The sequence below is a fragment of the Mesoplodon mirus genome (assembly GCF_964341445.2).
Source record: "Mesoplodon mirus genome assembly, chromosome: 3".
Lineage (NCBI taxonomy): Eukaryota > Metazoa > Chordata > Mammalia > Artiodactyla > Ziphiidae > Mesoplodon > Mesoplodon mirus.
Window position 1 is genome coordinate 82,893,689 of NC_138978.1, and position 17,665 is coordinate 82,911,353.

The following is a 17,665-nucleotide window of genomic DNA, read 5'->3' on the forward strand; positions in this document are numbered from 1 at the left end:
CTGTGAATATACTAAAAAACCACTGAATTGCATACTTCAAGTAGGTGAATTTCATATGTGAATTATGTCTCAATAAAAATGGTAAATTAGTCAATCCTCATTACTTACAGTAGTTATTATGTTCTATAAAGTCACTGCAAACACTGAATTGGCGAACACAGAACCATTGCTCTTAGGGGATACAAAGGGTTAGATTCCTGGAAGCCTCTGGTCACATTTTTGCCAACCTATCAATATATAACCTTGTTTTATGTGTTTCTGTTTAAAGGCACCTTTTAAAAAATAACTGATTTACTATCGATGAACTCATGGCCAACAGCACTGTAACTCATGCCTGAACAAAACATCTAAAACATGTATTTTTCCCACAAGGCACATCGCAGCTTTCTTGCACTTATTAGTAACACTAGACAGCACTTTAGTACTATGCTTGGGGGCCATTCTAAAGAGCGAAATCACCAACAAAAAGCACAAAAATGCAAAAAATGTGGCATTAAATAGACTGTGAAAAGGACGCTTGTTCACAGCATGAGCTGAAGCAAGGCAGTGTCACTTTGTCTGACCTTGGCTGGGAATGTGTGCACTGGGGCACTCAAATTTTTCACTGCCTTGCGCATATCCGCGGATGACTTCAAAAGTGCCAAGAGTATTGTGACTGTGGGGTTACAATTAAATTTGAACAAGTAGGTGAATTTGCAAATATAGAATTTGTGAATAAGGATCAACTCTTAGTTTTTCTACCAAAATTTTTTTTTTTTTTATGTTTTGGATTTTAAGGTCTAAACTTCAATCTCTTCGTAATGGTAGATAAAATGCTGCACATATTCATAGTCTGTTTCAAGAGTGGCTCACAGGAAAGAATTAGTTTTAGAGGTCTCAGACAATTCTTAGTTTTATTCCTTTCGTATTTCTAGGTAATGTTTCATGTTACTGATTCCTGGGCTAAGGACCAGTTTGAAGGTAAAATGTTTATTTTAATCAGCAAAAGTCTAATTTGAATTCTGGATCACAAACGCAGACCCTCTCCTCCCAGAAAAAAGTTCTCTGTCACCACAGGATATAATTAAAAGATACTTTAATTTTCAAGTAAAAGAAATACCTAGCTGTGCTCATATCTGTAGTCTGTACTCCTACTTCCCATATTTGTAGACATGCTTTCACATGCTAGCTACTGCCAATTTTAATTTCCAAAGTTTTGCAGTTTTGCTTTCAAAAATATTTTATGCATTTTATTAACTTTAATTTTAGACTGGCTTTCAAGTCTCAAATCCTCTTAAAACAGGAAATGTCAGTTCTTGCTCATAGCTCCTTGTAAGAGGCTTTTGCCAAATTCAGGAATTTAGAAACTCGTTAACTGTTTTAGGTTATAAGTAACATAATTCTGGCAGGGGGAGCAAATTTATAAATATCAACTATTACATATCCATATTTGTGAACTTGAATAAGCTTAATCAAATGTCAAAATTCGGCTATAAAATGGTACTTTTTTGCCTCAGTATTTATACACCCCTTTCTTGGTAATCAAGATTTGTTTCTTTAAAAAGGTTTTAGCTGTTGATTGGAATTGGTGAAAAACAGTTGGATTGGCTAATTAACTCAAACCTCCCAATTAAAATAGTGGAGCTTGGTAGATAACACATTTATTCATCAACTCAAGAACTTAAAGCTTCAAGTTCTTCAAAGTTTAAGGTTCTTCAGCCTCTTTTGATCTCTAATAATAACTTGAATATAATAGACTTTTCAGGCTTCTCGCTTTAAATCCCAGTGCCAGATACTCATTTGATTGGCTCTTCCTGCTCAGAGAATAGTCCAATTAGTTTTCTATGCCAATCCCAGAAGTTCTGAAGTTTCACGCCTTCTATCCAACTATTTTTCTGTATGTGGCAGCAACTCTTCTCGTGCTGTTTTTTTCCCACTGTTCATGATTGACTTCACCTCCCTTTTGCTCTGAAGTAATAACCACCATTAGGGATTAATACATCATCCAAGGCCTTGTACTATCAAAGTGATGGCCCTCTCCATTACTATGGATGACCAAAAATAGACCACAGTTTGTTTGCCAGGACTTCTCATAGTATTTTTTCATTCTCAAGCTGGCTTAAAAAATGTCTTAAAATTTAAAATGACATGACATAAAATGCCAGTAAAGATGAATAATGGACATTTGCTAAATATTCTACAAACATTTTCTGGTAGAGTTGTCTTTAAGGCTTTCAAATATCCTTCATCAAGATAGTTTAATTCAAAATAAAAAATAAAAGTTTCCAGATTATAAGAATTTATCCTAAGACTGAGCTGACATAATAGGATATTAGACCAATTTGTTAAGTTAGTAAGGTTTAAATGACCTAAAGTCATTTGGATGAATGCTGTTCTTAGTGAATCACCCTTTAAGAAGTCACTTTCATCACATAGAAAGTTAAGCAAAGAAAAATCATTTAAAAATTTTGTTTTAATTTTTTAAATTTATTTTTATTTATTTATCTTGGGCTGTGCTGTGTCTTCATTGCTGTGGGCAGGCTTTCTCTAGTTGTGGCGAGCAGGGGCTACTCTTCATTGTGGTGCGGTGCGTGGGCTTCTCATTGTGGTGGCTACTCCTGTTGCAGAGCACAGGTTCTAGGCGCACAGGCTTCTGTAGTTGTGGCACACAGGCTCAGTAGTTGTGGCTCGTGGGCTCTAGAGCGCAGGCTCAGTAGTTGTGGCGAATGGACTTAGTTGCTCTGCGGCATGTGGGATCCTCCCGGACCAGGGATCGAACCCGTGTCCCCTGCATTGGCAGGTGGATTCATAACCACTGCGCCATCAGGGAAGTGGAAAAATCATTTTTAATAGCTCCTAGAAAACTATATATATATATATATATATATATATATATATATTTTTTTTTTTTTTTGCTTGTACGCGGGCCTCTCACTGTTGTGGCCTCTCCCATTGTGGAGCACAGGCTCCGGACGCGCAGGCTCAGCAGCCATGGCTCACGGGCCCAGCCGCTCCGCGGCATGTGGGATCTTCCCAGACCGGGGGACGAACCTGCGTCCCCTGGATTGGCAGGCAGACTCTCAACCACTGCGCCACCAGGGAAGCCTCTAGAAAACTATATTTTAAGAGAAATTCCTTATATGATATAAATGAAAATGTGTTCATAAATGAAAACACTTTGACAAATAAAAAAATCATAGGCAAAATAGTATTACCCACAATAAGTTAAGACATTTTAAACAATGTAGACATTTTAGTGTTTTTAGCTAAAAAAAAAAGGCTTATATGAAAAGAAAATGCACTGAGAAATATGTCATTTTTAAACATGGAAGAACAAATAGATTTCAAATTCAGATAGATTTTTGAAACGTTTTATTTATATTCTGGTCTTACAAATGATAATTTTTAACTTTACTCTTCTGTAAGAATGTAAAGCACAAAAATTTGCTAAATATCAGATCCACACAAATCCACAAAAAGGTTTTCTGTGTAGTCTTCATTAATGCGAATCTTTGTGTGAATGTTTCACTCTTACCGTAAATCTTGAATCTGTTTTACAATAATGAAGCCATACAGTTTTTATGCAGTGCATTCATTATAAGCTATAATGTTTCTATTAAAAGGAAAGCTGGGTAATACAAAAATATGAGAGGATCTGAGAAGCAGGCAATCTGTTGAGGCTCGGTATATCTTATTTGCTTTGTAGTTTTCTGTCTTCACTTTCAAAAAGCACACAGCACATGAGGCACAGTAATCATCTCCCTTATTAACCTCCCTAATTAAAAAATCTGTTGTTCGTAAAACTGGACCAATTATCACAAATTATCATTTGCATAATTAACCACAAGACTATTACAAAGCATTTTGTTAGTGGTATCAACAAATGGAGGATGGAAACTTATAAAAAATGGGTTTTGTTAAGCTTGCCAACTCCTTACATAACATGGATTGTGCTGCCACTTCAACTTTTAATTAGATGTTTAATGCCTCACAGTAAAAGACTGATCAATGGAAAAAAAGCAAAACTAAATTATTTTCTAGGTGCTGCGATATTTCATTTGACAAGGTAACAAAAGGATAGGACAAAATTTAAGCAAGATTTATATGCGTTCCAACTTTTCACTCAGGAATTCTTCTACACTGTCTGTGTTCCATTTGAGGATGCTTAGTTCTTCAGCAATGTTCCCATTGTCGTCCAAAAGCTTTAGCACAGGGTCTGAACCGCGAACATACTACAAAAAAGGGGAATATCATATTCTGCTTAGAAAGAGCCTTTTCAGTTTCAACCAAAGTCCAAATCAATTCAATCCAGCTTAATTAAATTTAATAGTAATAAGCTTTTAGACATAACATCACAACAGCTCTTAAAGGAAGTCTTTTAGAAAAGAGTGTAATGGGATTTCATCAAAAATGACAATTTAAAAAAATCACATTTTACTTCTGAAGAGAAACACCTGTTGGTATGAAGCAGTTTACCTGGGATTTAAGCTTATTCTTGAATGCAACAAGTATTTACTGCATACTTGACACACTCCAACTCTCAAATGAGTTGAAAATCTAATGAAGGAGGCAGACAAGTTCAAAATATTGAATGAGAATGACTCTTAAGAGCCATGTTGAAATAGGCTGTGCATACAAACTATCAGACAATTCTGTATTGGACTTTCATTAGATTTCTTAAACCAAAGAAAATTTATTCTGTTGTAATTGGTTTATAATTCGGCTGGATTCCTGAATCTTCAGACCTACTAGTGGGTTCCAATATTTCACCAGAGAGCTCTGAGGAATTCTGACTCTGGGTAAATGCGATAACAAACCTGATCCCATTCGTTAAGTGATCAATCTTCAATGCTAAATTAAGGACCATGTAACTAAAAATGCAGCAGTGATGATGAAGGGAGCAGAGAAACTCAGCAATTATGCTTCAGTTTTTCTAGGTCTTCTAGAGTTGTGAACTTTAGAGATGGAGACAAGCTCTGCTGCGATTATTTGCATTTGGTATATTCTCAACCCATTTCTGGAATTTAGAAATTGGCCCCCTAAGCTAATAAATCAATAACATTACTACTAAAATCTTTTGGGTCAGTTTATCTACATAAATTATTCTTAAAAATTCAATTTTTTATTCAAAGACTCATTTTAGTCCAAAAATTAGAAACTACATAGCCCATAGGTGCAAAAATGTTCAAAATATTAAATCAAATCCAACAGTGTATAAAGAATTATATACCATGGCCAATTTGGATTTACTCCAAGTATGCAAAGCTGGTGCAAAATTTGAAAATGAATTAACGTCATCTATTACTACCAACAGGCTAAACAAGAAATCTTATACCAACAGATGCAGAAGAAGCATCCTGTCACCTGCTACAACATGGATGAACCTTGAGGACATCATGCTAAAGTGAAATAAGCCAATCATGAAAGGACAGATACTAAACGATTCCGCTCATATGAAGTATCTGAAGTAGTCAAAATCATAGAAATAAAGTAGATGGGTGGCTGCCACGGGCTGGAGGCAGGAGAGAGGGGGAATTACTGTTTAATGGGTATAGAGTTCCAGTTTTGTGAGACAAAAAAATTCTCCATCTGTTGCACAACAGTGTGAAAATACTTAACACTACTGAACTGCACCCATAACATTTAACTTACCAGTACTGAAATGCACCCTTAACATTTAACTTACCATCTTAACTATTTTTAAGTTTTTCTTTTTTTACCATAATTAAAATTTTTAAAAGTGAGCAAAAGATCTCAGATACACCAAAGAAGATATACAGATGGCAAATAAGCATGTGGAAAGATTCTCAATTAGGGAACTGCAAATGAAAACAACAATGAGATAACATCACACACTTATTAGAATGGCTAAAATCCAAAACACTGACAATAACTCATGCTGATGAATGTGAAGCAATAACTCTCATTCATTATTAGTGGGAATGCAACATGATATAAGCATTTTGGAAAATAGTTTAGCTTTGTAAGAAACTGCCCAACACTCTTACTATATGATTCAGTAATCGTGCTCCTAGGTAATTACCCAAATAAGTTAAACGTATGTCTACACAAAAATGTACATAGCACTGTTGCTCATAATTGCTAAAAATTGGAAGCGACCAACATGTCCTTCCATAGATGAATAGAAAAGCAAACCATGGTATAACAGAATACTATTCATATTATTCAGCATTAGAAAGAAATGAGCTATCCAGCTACAGAAAAGACACAAAAGAACTGTAAACGCATATTAAGTTAAATCTGAAATCTGAAAAGGCTACGTACTGTATGATTCCAACTATATGACAATCTGGAAGAGGCAAAACTACAGAGACAGTAAGAAGATCAGTGGTTCCCAGGAGTTTGGTGGGGTGTGGAGCACAGGGAATTTTGGGGGCAGTGAAACTTCTGTATGATACTGTAATGGTGGATACATGACATTTGGTAAAACTCCTAGAACTGTACAAAGTATAAGCTCTAATGCAAACTATGAAATTTAGTTAATAATAATGTATTAATATTGGTTCATCAATTGTAACAAATGTACATCAATGCAAGGTGTTAATAAGGGAACTGGAGGGTGGGGGGTGGGAGTACATGGGAACTCTCAAATCAATTTTTCTGTAAACCTAAAACTGCACTAAAAAATAAAGTCAATTAAAATATCTGAATAATTTTTAATTAAAAAAAGAAAATGCTGGAAAAAAGGATCACATTAAAATTGCATTACCTTGATTTGTAGTCCTCTGAATAGTCTGGGTTTATCACTCCTGACGAAAGCTTAAAAGAAAAAAAGATTCAAAGTGTTTACTTCCAAATCCAAGCTAGCTACAAAGATCAACACAAAAAGTAGAAATAAACTCAATAAATAAAAAATTAGATCCTATATGGAAAAACCAAGGAAACTAAAACACATATAAAATGGAAAGATATCCCATATTCTTCAACGGGAAGACTAAATATTTTAAGATGTTGATTTTTTCAAATTAATAAAAATCCCAAATTACAATGGGATTTTGAGGGCTTGACAAAATGACAGTAAAACTCAGCTATACAAATAAATGTTTGAGGGCTTCCGTGATGGCACAGTGGTTAAGAATCTGCCTGCCAATGCAGGGGACAGCGGTTTGTGCCCTGGTCTGGGAAGATCCCACATGCTGCGGAGCAACTAAGCCCATGCGCCACAACTACTGAGCCTGTGCTCTAGAGCCCACGAGCCACAACTACTGAAGCCCATGCTCCACAACAAGAGAAGCCACCGCAGTGAGAAGCCCACGCCCCACAACAAAGAGTAGCCCCCTCTCACCGCAACTAGAGAAAGCCCGCGCGCAGCAACAAAGACCCGATGCAGACAATAATAAATAAATTAAAAAAATAATAATAAAAGAATAAATGTTGGAGAATAGGGCAGTTTAGAAAAAGTAAAATACGGGAGGATTTGTTCAATTGTTTATTGAGATACTATGTGATACTTATACCAGAATGATAAAACAAAGAAACCGATTAGGAAATCTAGGGAGAGAAAAATACCTGGATTTTTAATATGGTAAAGCTAGCAAACCATAGAGAGAAAAGAGAGAGAGATTATGTGTGCGTGTGTTATTCAATAAATACTTTTGAATATCTATTGTATACCAGATAGCAGATATAAAGCTATATAAAACAGACAGAATTCCTGCTCTTTCGGAGTTTATAGTCTGATGAGGAGAAAGATGATAAACAAGCAATCACATCACTGATAATTTCAGTTGTGATAAGTGTTTTTTAAAAAAAGATTCAGAATACTACCACAGCATTTAACACAGACAGCTTGGAATATGGAATATAAAATTCTTCTCTTATGCATGATCCTAAAGAAAATGCTTTATAGATGTGCCTATATAAAAATGGACACTCAGTACAGCAAAACACTACTATAAACAAAGTTAAAAGTAAAAATGACATACTGGGAAAAATTATCTCTTACACAGTATGCAAGAGAGCTTCTATTAATAAGAAAAAAATAAATACTAGGTACTAGAGAAATGAACTAAGGAGAGGAACATGTAATATACAAATAAAATGGTCACTAAACATTTGAAATAAATGTTCAATCTCACAAATAATCAAAGAACTGTCAAAACAATGAGGTAACCTCATTTGGAGTGGCAAAAGTTAAAAAGAATATTTAAGGTTAGACAGGGGGGTAGAGAAGATTTTGCCTGGGCTTAGTTGTGGGAGAAATATAAATGGACACATCCTTCCTGAAAGGTATTTAGCAAAATGAACCAAAAGTCTTAAAATGTGCATACTCTTTAGATCTGCAAGTCTCTTTCTAGGGACTTCTTTATTCTGAGGAAATAATTACACTATAATGCAAAGATATATAAGATCCTGCTAACCAAGTCTGGAGATCTGAAAATAATCTAAGTGTGTAAAAGGCTATTGGTTAAATAAATTAACATGGACCACTATGAAGTGAATCCAATCATTAAAAAATTATATTCATCTGTATTTAGTGATATAGATGCAAACTCATATATAAAGGTTTATAGATCAGTTTGTTCCCCATGGTTGTTATAAAAAGATAGATATATTGTTTTTATATATTTACACTAATGTTTTTATATATTTATCCATAAATATATATTTGCAAAGGAAAAAGCCTAGAAGCATTGAACTAAATCTTTAAAAAAATTAAGTGAGAAAATATAAAATACTTAGCACAATATACCTAACAGTTCAAAACAATAACTATTATTTTAACAGGGGTTATATCTGGAGCATAGGATTTGGGGAAGTTTTAAATAAATGTTTTCCTTTTTGGGTGGTTGTTGATCTACATTTTACCAAGTTTTTAGTAATGATCACGTCTAACTGTCCAAGTTAAAATATTTTAGAATACATTAAAAAAGATAAATACAAGTGGGATGTTTCATTTGGATACCTTAAATGAGGACAGTTCTTAATTCCAGTTCTGTTATCATTTGCAACAGCCTCTAATTAGATTTTATAGTGACACACATGCTTTTGAGAACTTAGTTTTTAAACTTAGAATTAACTAGCAATAGCACTATAGACATGTTTCACTATGAAGATCTTTATATATGTGCATCTAGGACAACTAAACAAAGATTAGTAAATGCTTTTTCTTTTTAAGGTTTTGCAGGCTTGTTGGAAGACACTCAGATATCCCATCTAAACTTCCCCTACTAAATTTAGTTCAAAATAAAACTGATTATATTATTCTGGCTTATTAGAATATCTTCTCTATTAACTTCATCATTTAAGAGTTGTCCAATACTCCTGAATCCCCAAACAAAAATGAGCTTATGATATGCTGTTGCATTTTATAACCATTCCTTTGGCAAATGCTATATGCACATCTGTGCAAAGCATAATTTAATACACAGTGTGGTCACTACTACATAAGAAACTTCTCTGGAGCAAAGAACTATTCTCAAGTATTTTTTTTGTATTTATAACAGAACCTATAACCTTCTGTCATTCAGAAGATTTTTTAACAGGCCGGAATGAGGGAATAAATTGAAAAGAAATATTAAGATGAGTCACTAATGACTATTTTCATCAGTTCTTTTCTCTTCTCTCTGCTACGTATAAATCCACAAGCTCCTAATTTTGACTGAGGGGAATATCTATTAAATACCCTGCGGTAGCAAATCACATTTTACAGGCAGTAAATTCATCTTTTAAAATATATTTGAATACTTACTATATACACATGGCACTAGGATAGGCTATATGAGCATATAAGAGACTTGCAAAAAAGACCTCAGTAACTTATTTTACTAGTTTTCTTTCTGCTGTTTTAAAAATAACTAAGTGATATCAGTTTGGAGATTCCTAAAGAGATTAATTCAGTCACTCTATTTCAAGAAAATGTTCTCATGCTAATTTAATTATTTGTCAATTACTAACGCAGATTTGTAAATAACACTTCAAAACGATCAAATATGCAGAAATGATTAGAAAACATTAAGTGTTAACATTGAATGTTTCAGTTTTGTCCTCAAGATTCTTATCAGCATGTCATTTGTGTAGCTGCCTAGGAGACCTTAGAGCCAAGTTTTGCTATATACACTGCTTAGAAAGTCATGGTACTCTTCTTATAAATCAGAGGCTCTTCAAAGTTAACTATGAAGAGTATTAAAAAATAAAAATTTATCTTCCTCCTCATTCCAAAAAGAGGATAAGTGGGGATGAGGGATAACAGGAAGGATATGTCTTGAGGTCAAAGAAAAATGTTTGAACTATGTTATTTTCAAAATCATAAACAAGTGAAAATATAGAGGCAAAATACACTTGGCTAGATCTAACAATGTACCTTTGGTCGCATTACAAGTAGTCATACAATGTACTCTATTGGTTTTAAGATTTAATAAATAAGGGCTTATGGCAGGTACAATTAAGATTTGTGAATTGCCATATAAAATTACATGGAATGATAATTAGATGTTTTCCCCTTGAGTAGAAATAAGTATATTTGAATCAGAATATAAACAAAAATGTCATATCATACCCAGAAACAACAATACAAAGAGAAGAGCAGCAGCAACAATAAACAACAGAACTGAATTCTCAATTGTGCTCAGTGAAAACTACTGGGTATCGAAGAGTATTTCTAAAACAAGAATATTTACTTACAAACTATCTGGAGTGCAAAATCATGAGTCATTTGGGTCCTCCCAACAAGACAATTTAAAAGCACTTAAAAACGTTCAGAGAACGGCAATTTAAATAAGAGAATTTGGGGAGACTGGAGGTACAATAATGAAGACAAGACAAACTAAAAAGATTATGACTTTTCAGATCAGAATAATAAAGTCAGAAAAGGATTATTTGAAGACTATAAATTCATAAAGGCTATATAACCAATGTAAACACAGGCTTTTCACCAGTTTCCCATTTGTCAAAAGTGGAGCCACCTTTGAATTAGATAAATTTAGCAAATCCATTCATTCATTCAATAAATATTTGAATTCCTCTTAATGTGAGGTGCAGTGTTAGCAAGATTTGGGATACATTAGTGATTAAAAAAATTAAAAAATTCTGGGCTTTAAGGAGTTCCTAGTTTGGTAGAGGCAGAAGACCAGTAAATTAAATAAATACATTACAATATTATGTGGGAACTGCTATGGAACACAAAGGGGAGGGTCTAAAATTCTGTCCAAAGCCAATCCCAAAATAATACTTGAACTAAATTTGGAATGAATAGGGGTTCGTCACAAAAATGGGTAAAGGCGTAAGTCAGGAAGAACATGCAGTGTGTGCAAAGACTTAGAGGTCAGAGTTCAGAGAACTGCAAATAGTTCTGCACATAAACTAGATATGTGAACCTAGAAAAGAGAATCTATGTCATGATAGGTCTTGTATATGATGCTGAATTTGACATTTATATGTTATGGGGAACTACAGGTAATTTTAAACAAGAGGGTCACATAATCAAATCTGTCTTATGGAAAAGGTTTTTTTTTTTTTTTGTAGTTGTGTAGAAGAGAGAATAGAAGAAAAGGGAAAAGAGACAGGCAGGCCAGATAATAAGTAATTAATCCTTCCAGATAAAGATGCTAAAAGGCTGATTAAAATCATAGAGAAGGGCAAAGATATGAAGGTTTATTAAGGAGGGGGAAGAGACACAACTTGGTAACTAACTGGGTATAAAGTGTGAAAGAAATACTGATCATGACTCTCGGGTTTCATGCTTATACTTTGCTTGATGATACTGCCATTTGTGGAAACAGGGAAGAAGATGGTATACTTTTATCAGAGAAGAGGATTAATTTAGTTTTTGAACATGCTGGGTTTAACGCCTCTCTACTAAAAATGTAGGCCACAATCTACAGGACTGTTAGAAATGTAGAATCTCAGGATGCAAACCAAATTTACAAAATTACACTCTGCATTTTAACAAGATCCCCAGGTGACTTATATGTACATTGGTTTAAGATACTATGAGACCATGCAAGTGGAAACATCAATTTGCAGTCAGAAATATGGTATCTAAAAAAAGAAAGATTTAATTTAAAGATACAGATTGGGAGTCATCAGGTGAACACTGCAGTTGAAACTGAGGGAGTGGGACATCATTCAAAAGAGTAAGAAAATAAGAACACAGACCCCGACTAACACCAATATTTGAAGTGTGGGTGGCAGATGAGATGCCAGGAAAGGAGAATAAAAAGACCTGTTCATACAAGTGAAGGGAAGAGTTTCAAATGCTAGAGAGTCATGTTATCTCATTTATTCCTCAAAACAGTCCTATAAGGTAGATATTAACTGATTTTACACCACCTATTAACCCATTTTATAAATGAGAAAATTGATGAAGATAGTGCTAATGAATCAGTATTCCTTCCAGCAAAACTCCAAGATAGCATCATAATCCTAGGCATCACTACCAGTCAACCAAAGTGGGTACGAGAGGCAAAAAGCTATTTGCTCTCAGTTCTACATTATTTTAAAATTCCTTTCTGTGTCTGAAGGTTTATGATTCTAATACGGAGGCTGGCAAACTATGGTCCATAGGCCATATTGGGCCTCCCTGATTTTATAAATAAAGTTTTATTGGAACACAGACACATGTATTCATTTAAATATTTTCTATGGCTGCTTCCATACTACAAAAACAAAGATCAATAGCTGCAGTGGAGACCTTGTTGCCTATAAAGCTGAAAATCTTTACTATTTGGACTTTTACAGAAAAAGTTTGCCAAGACCTACAAAATTAGGGAAAATTTACATTTTTTGATAGAGACAGACTACAGATATATCCTTATCATGGTAAGACTCATGCTTGAGAAGGAAAACATACTTACTTAACATCATTACTTTTGATGTCACCACAAGTGATAAAACACTAGGTCCAATATACAATGAGATGTTTTTATACATACTGACTTTCCTACTTAACCATAACATGGAAAATGAAAGTATTTTAGGAGGTATACCTGGAATTAGCTAAAGCATATGATCTGGGACTTTTTTTTTTTCATAAACCCTGAGTTATTCAATGTGGATAACACATTTCAAATTTTAAATCCTTTTCTCTTCTGGAATAATTTAACATTTTTTTCTTCTGTTTTATGATGTGGCTAATTTAAATTAAGTAAACTTAAGAAAATGTATTACTTTCTCATGGGCTCTGAAAATACTGGTATTATACATAATTATATTAAATATGGTTATGGACTGTGGAATTAAACAATCTTTTTAATTTAAATAAGCTCGTACTAATTAAATATTTATACATAGAATAAAATCCAATGTTTCAAAAGGAAAAGACAGTATGACTACAAATACCCACCAGTTTGATAATTTAACTATACATAAGAAATATATATATAGTTAAGTTGTAATCCAAGGATTAATAAACTTCATTCAATCTTTTAAAGACTGAACTAGCAACTGTAGAAATTATTACCATGGACATAAGAAAACCTGATATCACAAACAGGAGGGCTAATTGCAAGCTACTCTTGATCTTGTGAAAATATGAGTCACAAAAGATTATTAATAAGACAAGTCAGTAAATATGAATAATGAATATAATTAAAAAGCAAATGCCAAAACTTTTTAGGAATAAGAATGATCACATTATCATTCAGAGAACTGATATTAAAAAAGCCAAAACAACTCTGGTACAATACTGAGTTTAAGTGTTTGAAGCAAAATAAATCATACAGAGTAAAGAATTTTCTCCCTAAGCAGAAGTGGATGTTATATTCTGTACTACATCAGAATATGAGCTTATTCTGACAAAGAATGTATTTAATTAGATGTGCATCTGCTCTGGGTCTCATATAAAATGTCCCCAAGTCCCCAAGTTGCAATCCAAGGATTACATTTCCATGCCAAATGAGCAATATTTTATGATAAACAATTCTAGGTCAGCAATAAAGGTAATGTGCTAATACAGGCAATTTTATAAAATACTAAATCCAAAAAATTCTCTTGCCATTAAGTAAACAAGGCAAAAAATCATGGACAAGCAGCAGAAACAAAAACAAAATAAGGTATATAAATAGAGCACTTATGTATTTTAGTTAAAAAAAAAAAAACCAAAAAACAAAAACACAACTTCATTACCTTCATAAAACTGATTTTCAGCTGACATGCAAGGATGGAATAGAAAAGCTTTAGTCTAAGTCTTTTTGGAGATACAGAGCTCCATTACTGTTTGTTGTCAACCAAAAGAATACACTTTCACAATTGTCCTTTCACATATTTATCTTTAATTCCTTTCACATATTTATCTTTAAGGTGAAGATACACCTGTATGACCTCCTCTCTTCTACACCTCAAGTTCTATGGTAATTAATTTTCTTCTTGATGGTTTGTTTTTTGTACACGTCTACTCTCACTTAATGCAATTGTTCCTTAGGAGTTTTATATAAATCAGTTTACATTAAAAATATTATTTAGAAGGATTACACTTCCACCTGGTAAAAGAAAGGCTCTCATAAAATTTGTACTTAGGAAAGTCTCTTTTTTTAAGAAAATAATCACCTCATCATGTGCTGTATTTAAATTTCATATTTTATGCTTGCTTAGAGTCAAGTAACTTAGTATTCAACAATTATTATAAAACTCCACTCCCATGAAGACAAATGTAGAGAAAATTCATATACTGTTGAGAAAGTATAACCTTAAATATTCTTATTCTTGGGAGTATTTAATGAAATTATTTTTGTGAAATGTTGATCTTAAATTATTAACTGAAATTTTACTAGAGTTGATTTTATATACCTTGGACTTGAGGGAACCTCCCCAATTTTCATCCACAGACTTCAAGAATAGCTCCTGCATACAGCTGCAAAAGGAAAAACAGGAGTTTAAAAAACTGGTTAAAATTTTAAAAATGTAGTTATAAAATAAAATTTCATAGCACAAACATTACAGTTAAGCAGATATACAGATCAAACAAATGTCAGAAGAGAAAATGGAGGGCTAAGGGTATTAAATAGTTGAGGAGTTCAAGCCCTACATGGAATATTCTCAAACTTAGCCAAAAAGATTGAAGAAGATACAGAGACTTGACAATGAACTTGAATAGGTAAGCTGTCCTAGGAAGTTCTTCACAAAATTTTAAAGACTTCCCACAGTTTTTTTAGGATGCTAAGCTGAACCCAGGTATGTATCCATCTATTCAACATAAATAATGAGAATTCTTTTTGGTTGCTTTTAAAATTAAGTGATCAATGTTTTAAAACTAAACAGTATAAAAACCCAATACCTTTAAAAAGTAATTAGAGTACTAAGTAAAGATATTACAGAAAAGCCAGTAAAATCTCATTATAAAGAACATAAATGCAAATATTTCCCTTAATGAAATTCAGCTGAAATGGTAAACACTGCTTCTCTAGCTATAGAACCTGCATGTTGTCTTTATAGTAAAAGCTCATTATAAAAAACTCAAATGCAATTATTTTATTGCAATGAACTTAGCTGAAACAGATTTAGTAGTAAACATCACTTTTTTTGTGTAGGTAGGGGAATGCTGTGACTCCGGGAAGGCAGACAATCATAAGAACATACTATATCCATTTTTATTTCTTCTTAGCTTTTAGACTTTAACTTGTAGGTCCAAGAGCTAAAGATGGATTTTACTTTTCAAGTTCTAAAATAGCACAAAAAATCACATGCACTATGCATGTTTATTTTAGATACTTTGGCAAACACAGAAAAGCACAAAATGGAAATTTAAAAATCACCTTAATTCTAACTCCTCTCAAAATAATGACTTTTAAAAAACATTTTGGTGATTGTGGGTAGGTCAGTAAAGTTCTTAAGTTTTTGAGGGGCACAGATACTGAGAGTCTGATGGAATTTGTTTTAATTCAGGCTACTCATGGACTCTGAAACCACTGATGGATTTCAGATTAAGAACTGTGATGATCTCTAAGATTTTTAAATAAGATTTGGTTAATCTTGGTTAGACACCCCCCCCCCACATCTTTAAAAGTATAAGGCCATATTACCAATGAGCTCATAAAAAGATGTTTCACATCTCTAATCATTAGGGAAATTAAATCAAAACCACAATGAGATACTACTTCACACTCATTAGAGACTATTATCAAAAAAAGAGAAAACAACAAGTGGTTGGCTAGGATGTAGAGAAAATTGAATCCTTGTGCACTGCTGTTGGGAATGTAAAGCGGTGCAGCCGCTGTGGAAAACAGAATGGTGGTTCCTTAAAAAATTTTTTTAAAAACAGAATTATATGATCCAGCAATTCCACTTCTAGGTATATGCCCAAAAGAACTGAAAGCAGGGACTGGAATAGTTATTCGTATACCAATTATTATTCCCAATAGCCAAAAGGTGGAAGCAACCCAAATGTCTATTGACAGATGAATGGCTAAACAAAATGTGGTATATACATACAATGGAATAGTATTATTCAACCTTAAAAAGGAAGGAAATTATTACACATGCTATAACAAGGATGACCCTTGAAAACATTATGCTGAGAAATAAGGCAGCCACAAAGGATAAATACTTTTTGATTCCACTTATTGAGGTATTTCGAGCAGTCAAATTCAGAGACAGAAAGTAGAATGATGGTTGTCAGGGATTGGGGGGTGAGGAGTGGGGAGTTATTGTTTAATAACTGTGTTTCAGCTTGGGAAGATGAAAAAGTTCTGGAGATAGATGGTGATGAAGGTTGGACAACAATGTGAATGTACTTAATGTCAATGAATTGAACACTCAAAAACAGTTAAAATATTTAATTTTATGTATATTTTACCAGAATTAAGAAAATAAAAAATATAAGGCCATATTAAAATTTGGTTATTAGATTTATCTTTTATTTCCAAGTTTATGATCCCTTGGAAACTCTAAGTGGAGATTCCATTACCTGGAAATACGATGGCATTTCTCTACACTACTGTTTCCCAAAATTCTTCATATCTTGACACACTGAAAACGGTAATAATTGTTTGGAGCACTAGGGTAAAAGGAGGTGGCTGCTTATAACTGGAGATGACTAGCCTGGGGCCCTTGCTCACCCCAGTCTCCATTTGGTTGTCCCAAGGACTGAAGGATTCAGTATCCTAGCATACTTGTAACCCATTCTCTGCACCACAAAACACGAACTGATTAATTAAAAATATTAGAAACCTATTCTTTTAATGAATAGGCAGCTCAGTTGTGAGCTTCTCAAGGAAAATTTCTGTTGACCTCCTACTCTGTTAGGGACTTTCCTAGTAAACTTCCACAGAATTCTGCTCTTATCATAATGTACTATAAATATCCTATAACTTGACTGTGGACAGGAAATGTCTTATAATTCCCCCCAGAACTGGACACAAAGCTGTTGTTCAATATGTGTGTGCTGAATGGACAGAACTGTTCATTTAACGGAATTAAATGACTCTTTTTTCATCGTGTAACTTTAAAAATATTTCAAGTTCCTTTCACATACTTTGTAGATTATGCTTAGTTCCAGTCTAGGGTAAACAAGAAGAAAATGTAACTCAAAGCTGCCTAACATCATTAAAGTCAAATTCTAAAAGCATTAATTTGTGATGCTAGTTCAGCATTTTATTTATGATTTGTAGTGTTCATAGGAAAACACTTGTTTTTCGCAGTGAATAAATATGGTAAATTAACTACAAATTGTGGTAAATTTTCAATGCCTTATAAAGTATTCATAAGCATCTTTGGCAACACATACATTCAT

The 17,665-nt window shown here is 33.5% G+C and overlaps 1 protein-coding gene across 2 annotated transcripts in view; it reads right to left on the reverse strand.

Annotated features, from left to right (window-relative positions):
- Window positions 1–3,334: 3,334 nt before the first annotated feature.
- The window catches only part of SELENOF (selenoprotein F), a 36,732-nt gene continuing 22,401 nt past the window's right edge, over window positions 3,335–17,665 (reverse strand). Inside the window, exons 3-5 of one of the 2 annotated variants that reach the window (XM_082615935.1) lie at window positions 14,725–14,788; window positions 6,710–6,759; window positions 3,335–4,211 (exon numbers count right to left, since the gene is read on the reverse strand). In XM_082615935.1, coding sequence (XP_082472061.1) covers window positions 4,080–4,211; window positions 6,710–6,759; window positions 14,725–14,788 — 246 coding nt within the window. In that variant the 3' untranslated portion in view covers window positions 3,335–4,079. The remainder of the gene's footprint in view (window positions 4,212–6,709; window positions 6,760–14,724; window positions 14,789–17,665) is intronic. The other variant, XM_082615936.1, reaches the window with a different exon arrangement.